Below are 17,987 nucleotides of genomic sequence, written 5' to 3' on the forward strand. Positions count from 1 at the left end.
GAGCATTGTCCCTATGTCTGTAGTGTCCACCACTCAGACGCCACTGGTTTAGACAATGGCCGGTTAAAATAAAATTAAAAAAATCACCGAGACATTAATTCAACTCAATATTTTATTGCAATATATTATTGTAGCAACTCCAGTGATATCCAATAAAAGGTAAGTGAATCGGTATATTCATTATACAGTTATTGTTATTATAACCGTTTCCAACTTGAGTTGATTTGAAACCAGTTTCCAATTTTTTTATTTTTTATTATTTCTTACTGTAAAATCCAAATTAATTTGGGCCGAGAGAAGCCATTAAAACACCTGCCACCATGTTTATGATGAAGAAAATATACAGTCCACTTCCTGTAATGAGGCATAAATTTCCTGCCATGTTGTGCTTGCTGTGCGCCATTATACCATCATCCCACTGTGTGTCTGCGGGCGTCAGAATACAAAGATTATGGAGTCCCATCAGTGACTAGCGGGATAGCCGGAGATGCTATTACCGTATTTCCCCAGGGACGCGTTGAAAGAAGTACTGCCCGGTTGGCACGGGCTCCTCTAAGGAGAGAGGAGGAGTCAGCTGTGATGTAAGTAGCTCACAAGCTGTCACTACACGAGGAACCCTCCTCTCGGCTCCGCCCACTCTTCAACATGAGGGCAGAGGTCAGCGGGCCAATAAAGATGTGCTCATTTTGTCAGCGCTGCTGTCGCTGTCCGAGGCAAATTAAGTCCCTTGTCTTTCACGTCTTTTTAAAAGCTCATTCCTGATCCAGTCGGTGCTCTCCAAAAAATTGGAGACGTGGTATTGGGGAAGCATGATTGGCAAATGAGACAGTCGGGAGGCGGTGGGGGGGGGGGCACTTGGCTCTCTAATCCCTGGACAAAGTCAAATAAATAGAGTCTCCGTCAGCATGGCTGTCTGGCCCCTTCAAGTCGATGTCGTTTAGATTATTTGACCTAACAAGCATCTCTCATGTCACTGACTCACCTACAGATTTGTTTTTCTGTCCCGTATCTGATTCAGTCTCCACTTTCTTTGCTAATTCTGTAGACAACACCCGACACTCCCCTCCTGCAATGCTGTTTGGGCCCCCACCCCTTCACACACACACACACACACACACACATCCCGAACCGCACGCGTGGTTATGCCGTCTCTCTCTCTGACCCCGGCTTGTTTCTCCCTTTGTGGCCTCTAATGGTTTATTTTGTGTCAAACCTAATTCCAGCTATACTCCACGTGATTGAGAAGTGAATTTTTCCAATTTTCTGCTCCCCACCACCACTCACTCACTCACTCACACACACACTCATTATTATTATCATTACATACTGCCCAAAGTGTTTATTAGTGTTTTCAATTAAAGCCTGTCTGAAAATATGCAACACGTAAAAAAAAAAAAAAAAATGTCAAGAGCTGTGAGTACCTGAAAGTACACGGCTCTATTTGCCTTTTCAATGTCAGCTGTCAGAGCCTGCTTGTGCCAAATAGGGAACAGCAAAGTTTGAACTTTGAAAAGCGTGTTTTTCTAAGGTCAGATTGACAGCATGGCTTGCGCTCAGCGGCGGCAAAAAATTGTGCATTTCCATTCGGAAGATGTTTACTTTCCGTCAACAAGTCGTGCATTCAATTAAAGATTGAATTCGTTTACTATTTCAATGAGCAAATTCAGTTTTACACTTAATTAAATGTATTTTAGAAACTAAATTGCTGCTTTCATGCAAAACTTTCAGTCTTGTATCAACTCGACGACTTGCTTGTCCATCTGCTGGTCAGGCTGGACAAGCGAGGCTATTAGCTCCTCCATGTAATTAAAGTGTCTGGTGGGAGGAGATGACAAAGTGCAATCTGGCTGGTCTGTGCACATGGGTGCAGGAATTAGCATCTGCTGCAGCCTCCCCATCAGCTGGGGTAACAATAGTTGACCCTGGACAGTAATTGAATAAGATTCTCCTTCTTGTATTATTCAGAAGCTATCTGTCTAACTTGGGTCTTAATGATTGGCCTTTGGTGGCCGTTCTGTTAAGGAAAGATTAATGAGCTACTCCCCTTTTATTGTTAATATTGATTTGGGCATTAAAATTGATCCGGATAAATGGAAGGGATCATGAACTGTATTTTTAAAAGTTAGCAGCCCCCTCTGGGAAAATAGTATATAACTGACTAGATGTAAGAATGGGTTCAGCGGTTAAAATTTAGGAAATGTTTAAACTGGAAATGTAATTCATAAGATGTATTTACTGGGCCACCTGTCCTGTTACTAAAGTATTTGAATTAAGGTATTCCATTTTCATCCAAAACACTTAACTATAAGATGATGGGTCATTTGAATTGAATCCTTTTCAGCCACTTTTGTTCCATGTTCATAGCAGATAAATCTGTCATCAGAAGATAGCAGCTCGCCGAGCTCATCGTCTGGTTTTTACAAAAGGTCCTGTTCAGCCCATTCAATCCTGTTTGATAAGCTCCTATGAAAGAGCTGCCTCACATTTGGCTGAGGAGCTTAAAGCTAGGCGGCGTTGATGGTTAAGATCAAGTTAAGAGAACGACTGAAACTCAATTGATTGGACTTTCTAACTAGTCCTCTTGAGTTCTTTCCAAATAGAAACGGCCCATTCATCTTTAGAACATGTCTGATTTTGTTGGACAAGATTCTCTTGGCATGTTCGTCTTAATAAAAAAAAAAAAGATGTATTCAAGAAGCATTTGCCTCCTCGCTGCGCATGAGTGACAGATGAAGAGCTTATCTGTAATTTAGCAAAGCGCTTGGCTCTCAAATGTGTTCGGGCTTGTTGGCAACTTACCACGGAGGGAACAAAAGCGCCGTGAAGTGGCTGGATATTAGCGCTGTCATAGCGCTAAGGAGCCAGTAACCTCATTAGGAGGAGACGTGACCTTCAGTGTAACACAGCCCGCTCAAGTCGTGCAAAGTACGTCCGTCAGCAGCAAACCCTTACGGCTATTACTCCCTATCAAACCCAACATGGCCGACGGCATGCTCACCTTGCTATAGCCGACCAACCTCCAATCCCCGTTCAACAATCTTAACAATCAACTAACCCATTTAAGTGTGTAAACAAAGAAACATTGACGCGATCAACACTGTGAGCTTGCAAAATTATTATTCATGCTTATTTTGTCGGTGTTTCTTTGTTGGGACCACCCTCAAAGTACGTAAGCATTGACCCTCCACCATGACTTGATTGCAGTCGGACAGGCTGCTGCTTTGAGGTCAAGCAGGGAGACTTTAGGGATCACTTTGTTTTCAATTTCAATACCTCGCCCCTTGGAAGAAAGAAGCTCCTTACCCTCGGGAGAGCCATGTCATTATGCGTGTCCATTTTGTGGCTTACTGTCGTAAATGTACCTTTTGTTTGGTCTTTGTCTCTGTAGAACACGGCAGACCAAGTGGCCTTCCAAGTGGGCGGCGGCCTATCGGCTCTGGAGCAAATCCTGCAGGTCGTCACGGCTGCCTCCTCACCTACCGCCCTTCCCCGTATTCCTTACAAGTTAGTACCACATTTTCATTTTAAATGTATTTTATGCATAGTAATAGAGTTTGACTGATTTTTATTATTTATCTTCCCAAAGCTGGTTTATCATCACTTCTCAACGAGTAACAATGTGTTTGTAGAAATTTGAAAGCAGTTCCATTTTGCCAATCTTCTTTTTTTTTTTTTTTACTCTGGCAATGTAAAAACCCATTTGCCATTTAGAGTGCAGGGCATTTTTGAATTGTGGGTGTGGTGTTCACCAGGCCTTCCCGTAGATAACGTTAGAAAGGCAACCCTACTCTCTTGTGGAACTCCGTAATGGAGCCGAATGGCCTTGCTCTTCCATTCATTAGCATTTAGTGGTCTCGGAATCCCTGCTAATGGACAAATTCTTTTATTTATAAGGCTTTTAAGGGCATCACTTGTCTATTGATTTTTTTTCGGGTGGGGTGGGTGCTGTAATAAATCATATTAATCAAAGGGAATCCTAAGCAGTAGATTTTTTTGTTAGACTAATGATAATTATTTCTTGCATTACAATATTTTTTTTGCCAATTCTGTTGGTACCTGGCTGTCTTACTTGTCGCTCTCCTTCATCTGGTTGGCTAATGGACCACCATGGAGACTCGCCTATCTGTTTACAAGTGATGCTACCATATTGATCTTGCCAGACGAGCAGAGCGATTTTTACAAGCAGGAAAAGGATGGCAACTGGGCTGATGCATTGTCCATATCTCTCCCCGGGGATGACCATTCCATCCTGTTACCATTACAATAATGAGCTAATTCCTCTGCAAACTTTTGCGCCGGTGTTGACTCGAACAAAAATTTGGCTTGACTCTGGTCTCATTGGAAGTTTAGAACTGTACCCAATACGTAGTTAATACTACTTAGACAAGAATAGACAGATTATGTTATGGCGGTAACTTGATCAGGTGATCTCCATAGAAGGGTTTAGAAGTCTTTGGACGTGCGTGTTAACCCAATTTGTATTTGCACCTCTTGTCTCATGTGACGTGGTGTATCCTGTGAAATCGGACCGGCCGCCCGTGGTTTTATTTCAGGATGTTTTCCACCATTTGTTTTGAGCGTGCCGCATGACGCAGCGTTCCGGTTCATCGGATTGCTCGCCCTACCTGGACGGTGTTGAGCAACAACCCGAGTGGATGTGGTGGAAGCACTCAGGGTATCCGAGTGATCAGCAGCAGAATCAAATGAAATGTCATTTAGATGGCAGTGAATGAAAGGATTGTTTGACAGCACAAGGAACTACATTTCCTCCTCACCTTTTCTGTTTTGGCTTAGGATTCTTTTTCTTCCCCCTGAACACAAATTTGCCCCTGTTGAAGAGGGCGGTGTGACTCAACCTGATCTGGAAGTTGCTCAGATTTCTGCCGGTTTACTCCAGCCAAGCTTGACTGCTCACATAGGAAGCATACAGAGAGTTAGAAATGTGAGACTTGAGGAGCACAGATCCCAGGGTAGATAAATCAAGGCCGTGACAAAAAAAGAACCTTTTTCATGCTTGTTGGCTTTAGAAATGAGATTGTGAATTTTTTATTTTGATGTTGAAACGATTTTATGCTAATGACTCGCGTTACTTATGAATTCCCATCAATTTTGAAATTCAACTCGCTGGCCTTTTATGCCCGTAATGAAGAAATACAAAAATGGTGCCACACCTTTACCCAGCTCAAAGCCCACCCAGGCAGCTTCAGATTGGGGTTAAAGTTGATCAGGTGTGTGTCAACCCTCCACCTCTCATCCACATTTCTCCAAGGATTTAACACAAAGCTTCACAGGTAAAATGTTAATCCCGGTTTTGTGAGGTTAATTTGACCACCAGTGTGCAGATTAACTCTTATTGGTTATTCTGGCGGGAATCTCCCGATTTAGTCAGGTAATTTTATAGCGTTATAGTGACGAGTAGATATGCCACGCTGACTTTTGGGATCAAGCAAAGAACAATCAGATGCAACTGAAGGAATGTCCGCCTCCGCTGGTCAACCGACACACCTAAGACACCATGTTTGAGTAACACGAGCCAAGATGGTGTGGCACTTTACCAAATTGTCTCTGAAAATCTCCTGACTGGAGCCGTCACGAATGGCCATTGGGATGGAGAGATTCCCAGAGAGGGCGGCCCTATCCGGTGTCTCTGCCTCATCAAGCTCAATTAGGTGGGAGGAAACCAAAGACAGATCACTACGGTTCTTCTTTGTACCAGCTTGTGTAAGGCCATACGACAAACATGTCTTTGATAGACTCTTCCCCCCCATTTGTCCACAGATGACCAAAGACAAGCCCGATTAGCTGCGTTACAAAGCAATTGCACGCTCATTACATTAGCAGGCGGATGAATGGATTGTTATGCCAGAGGCCCAGATTGCTATCTGGGGAACTCAATTGATTTTGATACAGAAAAGAGAGGTCAAATATACAACATTTCATCAGATTCCATTTTTAAGAGACTTTTTTTTTGTTTGTTTTCCGAGACTTCTAAATATCTTGGATTCAATCATGGTGACGTCAAGAGGTTTGGATTTTGTAAGATGTGTGCAGCATGTCATTTTCTGATTCGATTCAAACTGACGTGACACGTTTTCATCAAAAACGAGCCGATCGTCTTACCGCAGTGAGACAAACGCCGTCTGCTCTCAGCTTTGTTTTATTAGCTTGATATTTTTGTTACTTCCTGCACCACAGACTTTATGTTTGCCACTCTACTGTGTCTTAGTTTAGATAAATGTGTTAACATGTTATGGAAGCACAAAATGTCTGGCCGCTACTAGAGAATTTTAACAAAGTTAACTCTGACTCGGGTCTCCCTCAACCAAATATTTTTTCCTTCTCTTATGCCAGCGTGGCTTGACTGAAAACTAGCAGCAGATGTGCAGACTTTGGTTTATATCCAAATGTTTTTTAGGCACACAGACCGATTCCTTCAAATAAGACGCGGCAAGTTGCCGGGGGGGGGAGATGTAGTTGTCACCGCAGAAGGACTGGTCAGTTATCTCAGGCATCAGTCGTCTTAGGAGTTTGTTTTAAAGCGCACATAATACAGAAGCAAGCTGACAGACTTATCGCTGGAAGCTGCCTGGGGGCCGCAAGGATCTGCTGAAGAAGAACCGATTTATCTCTTCAGTGGAAGTGCTGCAAAATCTCAGCCAAGATGTGACTGAGATTGTGTTCCACTGCCTTAAGGAAGTCTGGTGTGGGGGAGCGCTCCTCATAATTAGCTGATATGGCTTTAATCGGTTTAATCCAACCTCTGCTCTCGCCGTGCCACTGGGATACCACTTTGATTTGTGAAGCACAAAAATTGTTTACTATCATACTTTTGCGAGGGGTTGGAACAGATTAATGGCATCTCCATTCACTTTAATGGGGAGAGTTGATTTGAGGGTGAAATGAGTTTCAAGTATAGTCAGGGACTGAATTAAACCATCAAAGATACCATTGTATTTTGTTTATTCTCATTTTGTGCTCATCTATTCTTAATTGCCCTCGCTTTTCCGTTTTAGGACCCTTTGTGTTGCTGTGAATATCTACTACTCTACATGTTCCTCCTGTCCACTCAACTGCTCTTATGTGCTGTTCAGCAACAAGATCGCACTCCTCATGGACCTGCTGTTGCACCAGCTAACGGTAGATATCGCAGTACATCCACTTTGTGTTCACATTTTTTCACAAAGTTAATTTGTCAGGGAACTGACCCGAGATCAGCATTTTTTTGGGGGGGTATATAAGAGCCTGTGTGTTTTATTAAAGCTCCAGCGCCATAGTTTGATTATTTAATGGAACAAAAAAAAAAAAATACATAGAGTATTTGCACAGAGTATTTGCGTGCTCAGTCAGTCGGGCGGCTTTGCAACACGTCGGGTCTTTTTCTTTCATCACCTTGTAACGAGGCAACTTCATCTCTCGGCAAACATCCACTGGTGCCAGCCAGCCGAGCCGTACTCGCAACACAGACGAGTTGCAGGCACGAGTTTGTGATACATGCACGAACTCTTTTGGGGTTTCTTTCTTCTGTTGTGAGTTGCAATTCAAAGCAGTCCTATTTCCTGAGGGCACACGGAGAGAGAGAGAGAGAGGCTGGCGACTTTGCGTTGGTTTATATAAAACATATCACAGCAGCTGCTGTGCTGAATGACATGTCCAGTGGTGTCGCAACACAATTTTTTTTATAATTAAAACTGTTTATTATAAACCAATTTAAAAATAAAATAGTGAAAAAAAATTATAATCTGGTTTAAATTACCATATACACTGAAAATTTTATTTCTTAGACAAAATTGAGTATTCTGTACTTGAACTCTGTTTTTTCTTTTTCCAGATTTATGTTCCAGATGAGGACAAGTCCATCTTTAGCCGTAGTGCTAACAAACAAGTGTGTGAGGGTTTTACCACCGGCCTATTGCAAACCACAGCGACCATCTTGAGGTGCCTGTCTCCGATGACCTCCGAGTCAGGAAAAGCGGAAGACGCTTTGATTTCTTCTCCGGATGCCAAGGTCAAGAACTCTGCCACTGATTCCTTCAATATTCGCACACAAGACCTAATCAGGTATTTCACGTCTTATTCTTTATATTTATTTTTTTCTGGTTTTGTCTTCTCTTAACTGGGTTTGAGAGTTGGTCATGAAGTATTAGCTGACAAAACGTGATCCTTCTTGGAAATGGACCAAATGGTGTCTTGTCAAAATGGGAGTAGTGTGAGATTGAGCATGTATTCTGGCATCTTTCCAACGTGGAGCAACACATTTCAAGTAGGATCCATTTCTGAAGGGGTGGGCACAAAGTAGCGTAAATAAAAAGCACTTGCAGGGCTCGGAAAGGTCCCCTCCAACCTGGCGTCGGAGCTCGCCGTGTGGATCTGGATTGTAGGAGGCAACCCGTGATGGAGAAAACCCGGGCGATGAGGAAAGGCAGGCCCACGTAGAAGCCGATGGAAGAGAAGCGCGCGTCCTTTCCACCTTCCCTCCCACAAGCCGTGATTCATCATCATGCCGAAGCAGCTGCACGGAACCACCACTCTCATCCACTGACCTAGTCGTAACCCTGGAGACAGGGGAGGGCTTGAGAAAAATGGCGTCATCTCCGTTAATCCCAAGTACGAGCAGTGGATTTACCTCGACTGCCTTCTGTAATGTATTAGCAAGTGAGAAAGGACAAAAGATCAAAACATTTTTAGCTTTGGCTTTGACACTCTCATTATACCGTGCCGTATATCACATGGGAAGCGGCTCACGAGTTCCTTTTCTGCTTATTACCACATTCTCAGTTTTCCTTTTTTAGTGCTTTTTGACTTTTGCCATCGTCCTAAATGTTTTCGCTTCGGGCTCGTATGACGCGGCGCCGAACGCCCAGCGCGACCACCGAGTAGCCTGTCAAACATTACGCAGACGTTGAGCAAAGCAGTCGACGTGAGGATGGATCCTTTCAGCCAAAGTCGCTCTGTGAACGAGGGAGAAGTCAAAACAATTGGAACGGGTTCAAGTGTCGAGCGGTGGAATATCGGCATTGTCACCTGTTTTAAACCCCCCCCCCCCGACTAGACGGAGATACAATCCATGGTCGAACTATTGAGTCACCAGGCTATTATACAAGCAAGTTCTTCCATCCATGTAATTCATAGAATCAATACAATTGTCCAAACGGTTGACTTTATCGAATAATTGAATTAAAAGCTTGAGTCACAGTTACGTAAAGAGTCAAAGGCTGCAACAATCTTCGAGCTAGAGCACAAATATTTCACCATACTGGAAGCGCACGCAAGGAAGACGACTCCCAGGTAGCGATGCAGAGACTCCAATCCTGGAAGGGACACAATAGCTCTCTAATGATGCTATTAGGAGTGATTTGCGGCTGAAAGACCAGAAAGAAACATGATCACGAGACCTTCCATTGCCAAAGACAAATTGGAGATATCACACTAATAGCAGTGGGTGGAGAGGCTTTAGGTATCCCTTGCACAGATGCACAAAAGAAGCGTTTGTGAACATTTTAGGAGCGACATCGCTAACCTGTCCGCGCTCTTCTTGTGTCTTGCAGCTATGTGGTCAACATGGGTTTGATCGACAAGCTGTACGGGTTCTTCCTATCCATTCAAAGCCCCGTGGACGAGCACCCGAAGATGTCTGCGTTCCTCCAGCAAGCCTCAGCTTTCTTATACAGCATGTGCAAGCTGTGCTTTGTCGTAACCGGACGGTAAGAATGTCTAACGACCAAGCGTCTTCTCAATTCTTAAAGAGCGACTCCCGTGGTTATTAAACAAAGACAAGTCGGTTCCTCTGTAATCAGCCGGCGGATCGTTTCGCTAAGCTAAGCTGCCGATCGAGATAGGCATCTACTTGACCCGGCTCTCTGTCACTCACCATAAACCTTAGCTTGCAGCTCGGAGGGGCGGTGGGGTGGGGGAGCCCACCCACCCACATGTGCTACGGTGACCTCCCCTAAAGAGAGGTTCGGCGGCGCCGCTGACAGAGGCTAAGCATACAGTCACACCGATGGACATCAGCGCCAAAGTTGAAAGCAACGTTGCCCACAGTAGCCGCCCAGATACGCTTTGATGTCACACGGGAAGGAACGTAACGCTAAATATAGATGTCAAATAGCATTATTATTTTTTTTTTTTTTCCGTGACTCCTCGGGGCCAAGGGACAGAATGTTCACATTGCTAGTCCCTTAAGCAGGTGGAAGAACATTAAAAGTGCATCAGTCAGAAAAAATTGAATATAAAGAATAGCTCCTATTGAGAAATCCAACATCATTCACCATGACAGCACCCAACAGGCCATCTCTGTGTGTCACGTAAGAGAATGTGCAGTGGCCACGTCGAATACTTAGTCCATGCCAGTTGCTGTGTCTGGAGATTCTAATGGCATTAGCAGGCTGGGTTCTAACGTGGCAGCATATTTCACACAAGGCCTGTTGGCTAACATCAAGTATCAGCACGCACTGTGGGTTCCTGCCAGAGGTCAAAATCTGCAGATCATGGCTCAAACTTGAAGTACTCACAATAGGCCAACTCATTTGGGGAAAAAAAATGGTTTTATTTAAAAATATTTAAGTCATGCTTTGCTGATGTAAATGACAGTATTTCCTCCTCCTCAGTGGGTCCAGTATATTTGACAACAAGCGTCAAGACCCAACGGGGCTGACGGCCCTGCTGCAGTCGACCGACCTGGTGGGAGTGGTGCACACGCTGTATTCCATCCTGCTGCACAGCTTCTCGCCAGAGTCGTCCTCTCAGAGCCAGGAACCTTACAGCGCAGGGGTCATCCAGGTGGCTTTGCAAGGCATCCGCTTCCTCAACAGTTTTGCCCTGCTTGACCTCTCTGCCTTCCAGGTATCCACAATCAAATCGGGTCGTTTCATTTTCCTGTATTGTGCTCGCCGGTCTATGAAATTTGGGAGGAGGAAGAAAGAATCATAGCCTGATTTAAAAACCACAAATATTTATCCTTCCTCGAGCGAATAACCCATTGACGCCGGCTCCCGTCTTAATGTCTGTCAGAGGTGGAGTCTCTCTCCTCGGCACAAAGCGACCTACGGACATAAACACGGATGACCTCTGACCTGAGGTCTGTTGTCGGGATTGATTAGATCCCGGCGGTTGGGACGAGCGCAGGTGATTAGCACAGTGGACCGGAGCGTACGTTTGACTTAGCTGCAAAGCCTTACAAAATGTTTAGCATCCAAGCTATAGTGTTTATGAATTTTACAATGCTCAAACCCTCGAGTGGAGCTGTGATGATCTCTCGGTGCTCCGTCACACTGACATGTTTGATAAATACTGTCAGCCAAGCGTTCCTCTCATCTCCTTCCTCTGCCGGTTTTGGGATGTTTTATGGCATTTGGCCCGCTCGCGCTCTTCCTACCAAGCGCGTTCCCACGAGCGACGCATATAAAATGTTTTATGACTTTGCTTTGTTATTACCTTGAGAGCTTTGTAATCTTCGCCGCGGGCAATTTATGTTAATTGAGTGCGCCGCACGCTAACGCCGCCGCCGCGCGTTTCCTCTCAGAGCGTTCTAGGAGCGGAGGGCTTGTCGCTCGCTTTCCGCCACATCGTCAGCTCGCTGCTTTGGTACTGTACCCAGCATTCGGCCGAAGAGCTGCTCCACGAAGTCATCATCTGCGTGGGATACTTCACTGTCAATCACCCGGATAACCAGGTAAATATTTTTTGCTCACCTCATTTTGCTTCAAAGTCAATGAGTTGATACATTTGCTCATATTGCGCAAGTGACTACACTTATTTTAAATTCAAGAAAAATTCACACCAAAATTTTCTGGAGGTTATTTTGTGCATTATTGGTGTGAAATATGTTGCAATAAATTTTAGAATATATGCAATTAGGACATATTTTATTTGCTTTATGATTTTTTTTTTTTTAGTTACACATATTTATTTGATTATTATGCCCCGCCCCAAGTGCCCCATGCCCGACTCGGCCTTCTATCCACTTAAGGGAGAGTGATGCGCACGAGCAGATCTGGCCGCTGTGTAATTGGCTGTCATGCATGGCCCGTCCACCAAGGCCGCTGATCAGCTCCACTCGGCTGCACTCTTGATTAAGTTAAATCCGACTGGCACAGACAGCAGCCTGTGACACATCGTTGATGTCCTCTTCGCAATTTATAGGCTGATTACGGATTCTAATTAGCAAGATTTTTCACTTTGAATTAAAGCCATTCCCTCACCACCGGTCAACGTTCGGGCTTTCCCGTGAGCCCATCCCTTTTAATTATAATAATGTACAGAATCTCGAGCGCCAATTTGCATTTCACATTGAATAATTGAATGAGGGGTGTTGATTTAGTGACGTGACTGACAGATTATTCGTCTCCGTGCGCATATAAAATTGCTAACCTCCGCAGCCATGCACGATCGTATTTGCTAAAGAAAAAAAATTGTGTTCCCAATTTGAGTTACGATCGTTAATCCCGGTCTGTGAAAAGGTTATGAGAACGAATAACTTGTTTGAATTTCGGGTAAGTCACTTTTGGACTCTAGGTCGTTTCGGTTTCCTATTTCCCACACAGCTAGCAAAACCGGGATAATCTTTGCCAGCGCTGCTGTTGTGGGAACGCGTCTATCGAGTTCCGCACCGAGATGGATGGTGTCTCGGAGAATATTCAGAGCAGCTTGAGCTTTTCTCCAGCTAATGTAAGCTCTGGCACGGCACAAAAGCAACCCGAGCCGGAGCCCGTGCGGTCGCCGTCATTTCTGATTCAATGTCGGCGCACCAGCTTTTGTTTACGTGTGCTCCAGAAAAGAAGCTGCTCAGAACTTTGAGGCATACGTCCTGATGTACACCCCCATCCCCCTTGCTCAGGGGGCATGAATAATTCACTTTGTCAGACAAAAAAGCCATTGCGGGAGCAACATATGTAGCCTTGCTCATAGTAGCCGCTGAGCCATATGTTACATTGTCTGTAAGGCCGAAGAAAAAAAACTTATTTGACGGCTGACAATTAAAATTGTACTTCCTCTTGCCCTCGCTCGAAATATGCACACATAATCTCCCACGCTGATTCATTTGTGACTCATCCATCGTGATGATCTGCGGAATCTTTGAAGCGGCGGAACCGTTGACATGTTAACCCACCTAATTCAGGCGTGTGTAAATCTTAAGAAAACTTTGGGGCGGGGAAATGACCACACACACAAGCAAACAAATTCAAGTCGAATTAAAGGATGTATGAATGAATGATACGAGATGTTTATCTTTCTGCAATTTTCTCTTTGCGGCTAGTTAGCGTCTCCGCGCCCACACGCAACTTTATCTACGGGGTCATCCATCCTCTTCCCATTCCCTCAGAAGGCGTTTCCTCTGCCCTCCAGGCCCGAGCATGATCTTTAGGCCTGTAATTCCCCGCCAACCTGATGTCGAAACGCTCCCTTCAGCGAGCCCTCGCTGCCCGCGGGCTAAGTGCGGCTAGCGCAGACCGTAGGGAGCCGACCGCCGGCAGGGAATGTTACACTCTCTATCGCCCGGCAGAGTAAACAGAAGCAGTCAAAGGCAGACAGACTCTCTCCCCACTGACTGGCAGGAAAGCAGATCCCCGTTTTTTTTAATTTTTATTTACGCTCGGCTTCAAGGGTGAACGCGGGTCCAACCGGCTTTCCTTTTTGGCGTTTGTCTGAAGTCTAAAACACTTGTCATCAGCATCATTCCACAAAGGGATTATCATCTGGGGAAAGGATGGCGGCGTCAGAGATACTTTTATTGAGTAAACACATGGCTCTGTGGCTTGTTTTCAGACAGCTGACAATTCCCCCGAAGTCAAGTTGGAGTGTCTATGTCAAAGTCTGCATTGCTGGAATTTGCCGGTTTAAAGGTAGCTGACGTAGGAGCTGACGCGCGTCGACATAAACATTTGTAAACAGTTAGTTGGCCAACTTGGCTTTGTTTTTTTTTGTTTTTTTGTTTTTTTGTGGCGTTGTTCTGGCGTCTTATCAGTACGACATAGCTTTTGTTCCTGTGAAGTTGTTAGGAGGCTGTCCAGACGCAATGGACGTAGATTCCGTCTTTGTTTTGTCTTGTTTTCAGAGAGCGTCAGGGCACAATGTCAAGTGTGACGCTACAATTGAAGTTCTGGAGCTTAAAAACAAACATTTTACATTTGGATTGATGCTCTTAGAGCCTTTATTTAGAGAATGGTTATTGTGGTTGCAGTTTACATCTCCCACTTCCACACCGCCCCCCCCAAAAAAAAGTCTCTGTGCGTTCCAGAACATTAACTTTAACACACTCTTTGTTGTCATTGTGGACAGTGAGGACGTTATGTCATGGGAGCGTCATAAAAAGCTACACAATTTAAAAAGGCCAGGTCTCTGAGCTTAAGGAAGAACAGAGCAGCAAAGCCGTTTAGTCCCCCCCCCCCCCCCCCTCAGTCGGCGTTTCACTCGGGCCAGTAACCTCAATCAACTGTCTGTCATGTAAAAAAAGAGTTAAAACTGCATCATCCAGTCAAAACATGAACGATTAATCGTTTATTAAAATACGATTAACCCAATATGACCTCCTTGACTCTTCACTTCCCCCCGCCGCTTCAAGCGTGAGCTGTGGAGCCGAACTCCCTCTCATGTTGTTGCCAGTTTGTCTTTGGGCGGCGTTCCAGCTTGCAATTTCGGATTGAGTGAAAAGAATCACGAAACTACACACACTGAAAATAAGCAGCACTGCTTCTGAAAACACCTTAAAGCTTTTTTTCCCCCCCATTAGTGGATGAATTTGACCAGTGAGTCGCACATTCCTGGGTGAAAAAAACTCTTATTGAATTAGAGAACTTTTGGCGATTGAACCGCACTCCTGATGTATTTTCATCAGACTTGTAAATAAATTCAAGTACGATAAATGCCTTCTTTTTTTTTTTTAATCCTAGCTGAAAGTCTACACTTTATTTCAAATCCAATTAAGACGCATATCGGATCATTCAAAGGACACTGTCATTGGCCGGATGTAAACACATACCTTTTGACGTAAACAAAGCATAGCCCAAGTTTACAATACGCACCGTCAACTGTGATGTGCTCGCCACTTCTTGCACCTTCTGGCTCTGACGCGTCCTGTAAACAAGCGGCGATAAGAAAAAAGGCTGTTCCTTGTCTCTCTGAATGAGGGCAGACCCGGAGAAGCTTCACCTTGGAGCTGATAAAAGTGATAAATTATCACTTTGTTTATGCTTCCGCTCCAACCGGCAGTCACTTTCAAAGGACGAGCGTATTTTTTTAGAGTCTTGTAAATCGGAGTGAATTTATGACCCCGTGACCCGACTCTGCTCTTTACCTGTATAATGCCACTGATTTTATTTACCGTGTTGACCTCCATCGTGGGGACATTCTTTTTAAAAAATCCTCACAAAAAAAAAAAATTCTCAAGTAAAATCTAGATACCTAAAAAATCCACTCATTTTTTTTGTACTTGTCTACTTGCCCCTACTGTCTGTTTTTCAGGTGATCGTGCAGTCTGGCCGCCAGCCCAGCGTGCTGCAGAAACTTTGCCAGCTGCCCTTCCAGTATTTCAGCCACCCGCGCCTGATCCGCGTGCTCTTCCCCTCGCTCATCTCGGCGTGCTACAACAACGGGCCCAACAAGGTCATGCTGCAGCAGGAGATGAGCTGCGTGCTGCTCGCCACCTTCATTCAGGTAAAACCCCGTTTGAATATTGCCAAGTCACCTCCAGTGCCATCAAATTAAAAAACGAAGCAATTTCAGGGAGACGCTTCACTCCGGCGCTGATTAACAGCCGCTTCACATGAGCTCTGGTCAATGTGTAACAGGCGCACTTTTCACTAAGACAAACGGCTTCCTCGGCCAGTGGATTTAGGCTGCCGCTGCTTGGACTCCCAGTAAACACCTTGTCTCCTTTATCTTCCTCTGACAACACTCGACCAAGCTCCGCTGTTTGGACAACGATTAAGCCGCCATTCACCGGGAGTCGAGCTATTGTCATTGCTTTCAAACAAAGTCACAATGCGCGCAGTCTCGCTCTTGCCTTCGGCCCCCTGGGAGCATTCCTCGCAGGGAAACCTTGATGGATTTCGGCTACTTACTATGCGGGTAAAAAAGTCTCGGAACGCGCGATGCAGTCGAATGAGGCTGAAGTGGACCATCGCCCGAAAAATTTTTTCCTGTTAGCATCTCTTGACTGAAACAGAAAAACTGCGACCCCGTATCGGGTTCACATGCAACTTCACTGACAACCATGCGTGTCGGTGACAGAGACTCTCCACACTTTGCTTTTCAGCCACAGGTACATATGAAATTACCAATAAAGTTAAGCGGAATAGTACAGCACAAATTAACTATCTGTATATCATTACTGTAAAGTGGAAATGTCGAAGTTGGGCCAATTCTATTTTTTTTTTCCTAAACTTTCCAAATTGGCATTTTGGGGATTTATGTAGTATATGCTTTATTTTGTTTTATTTATCTGTAAATTTTATTAATAGAAATTTTAAATAAGTTAGTACATAACTTACAATGTGTAATGTTTACACATTCTTTCATAATTGAAGCAATGGACGCAGATTTGTTTGCATTGTTGTAATCCGATTTGTGATTTACTGGCTTCTGTTTGTTTGGTTTTGTGAAGTTGATGTAGTGAAACACTGGCAGTCAAAGTGGTTATTAAGTTAACAATTCTAACATTTGTATTCATCTGTGTAATTAACTTGTGTTATTAATCCACAGGATTGTGCTTCAAGTGAGAAACAATGTGACAGCAAAACAAAACAAAATGGTAAGTGTCACACACGCCTATGACTTCATATTCGTCATCCTCATTACAAGGCGGTCCTCGGTTTACAACAGAGATTTATGCAGACCTGATATCTGAGTCATAATTGTAGTTAATTTCTCTAGGAAAAACATTTAAGTGTCTTAAACGTCAATCAAGTAAAAAGCTGCTACCTCGTACAGTTGTCAACAGTGTTTCTCAGCCACTCAGGTTTTATCACCTGTACACTCTTAAAGGACATTATTTTGTGTGTGTGTGTCCGATCTCCCGCACGCAGCACTCCAGCAGATGGATTATTGCGAGTTGCCCAACCGCTTCCCTCGAGACCAGTGGGACTCAGCGCTGCAGTTTTTTCTCAAAAAGCAAAACGAGTGACAGATTGGCACCTTTAAAAAAAATAAAAATAACAAAAAGCGTCCTCAACTCTCGTGACTTGAGGCTGATCTGACAAAAAAAAAAGTGGAAGCCTTATTGTGTGACGTTGCACCTGCTGGGAAAGCAGACTCATGTGCATGATCAATTTGCACTAAATATCGTGTTTGTGTATTGTGTTTAAAGAGCAACAAAAAGTTTTTTTCTGTTCTTGAAACGTAGTTAATTTATTACATTTGTCCTATTTTGTACTCATCTTGTGTGCAAGTTAAGATATTTGCAAATGTGTTGAGTGTTTTTATAGTTGGCATCATTTGTCCTCAAGAAGGCAAAAACACTAATCAGTTACTGTCCATGCACAGAATATTTATGTTAAGCTTCATCATTCTTTGTATAAATGTACATAATAAAAGTTTTTGGTTCAAATTTGCTGTTTTGATTGTTTCAATTACCATAAATATTGTAAATGTTCTTTTTAATTTTGTTATATTAATTTATTATCAGAGATGCAAGTCAAACTTTTGTAAATGAAATGTTTCCCCTGATTACAATTCTGCTCATGTTTTTCTCTAGCACATTTTCAAAATAGATACTGATTTCATCATAGGTATAAATTAAAATTACAAGGCATGGGAAAATCTATATTACGCAAATTTATCAGCCAAACCTTAAAACAAAACAATGTCTCAAAAACCTGATGCTTTAGAAAAAAAGTAGCGTGAAAAATAAATTCACACAAAACTTTCTCTGCTAAAAAAAAATTAAATTACAGCTGCAGACCTCTTTTGCTCCGAAAATAAAAATTGGACTTCAACTACAGCCATCTTGCTTTTTTTTTTTTTCCCCCAGTCAGGTTGCAAAATGCAAATTT

The 17,987-nt window shown here is 43.7% G+C and overlaps 1 protein-coding gene across 4 annotated transcripts in view; it reads left to right on the forward strand.

The window, feature by feature from the left end:
• scaper (S-phase cyclin A-associated protein in the ER) overlaps positions 1–17,542 on the forward strand; it is a 31,534-nt gene extending 13,992 nt beyond the window's left edge. For all 4 annotated transcript variants that reach the window (XM_049724061.2, XM_049724063.2, XM_049724062.2 and 1 more), the window contains 9 exons: positions 3,389–3,504; positions 7,014–7,137; positions 7,829–8,058; positions 9,546–9,701; positions 10,608–10,842; positions 11,522–11,671; positions 15,460–15,651; positions 16,699–16,747; positions 17,022–17,542. In XM_049724061.2, coding sequence (XP_049580018.1) covers positions 3,389–3,504; positions 7,014–7,137; positions 7,829–8,058; positions 9,546–9,701; positions 10,608–10,842; positions 11,522–11,671; positions 15,460–15,651; positions 16,699–16,747; positions 17,022–17,119 — 1,350 coding nt within the window. In that variant the 3' untranslated portion in view covers positions 17,120–17,542. The remainder of the gene's footprint in view (positions 1–3,388; positions 3,505–7,013; positions 7,138–7,828; positions 8,059–9,545; positions 9,702–10,607; positions 10,843–11,521; positions 11,672–15,459; positions 15,652–16,698; positions 16,748–17,021) is intronic.
• Positions 17,543–17,987: the final 445 nt, after the last annotated feature.

Source organism: Syngnathus scovelli, chromosome 6 (genome assembly GCF_024217435.2).
Source record: "Syngnathus scovelli strain Florida chromosome 6, RoL_Ssco_1.2, whole genome shotgun sequence".
Classification (NCBI taxonomy): domain Eukaryota; kingdom Metazoa; phylum Chordata; class Actinopteri; order Syngnathiformes; family Syngnathidae; genus Syngnathus; species Syngnathus scovelli.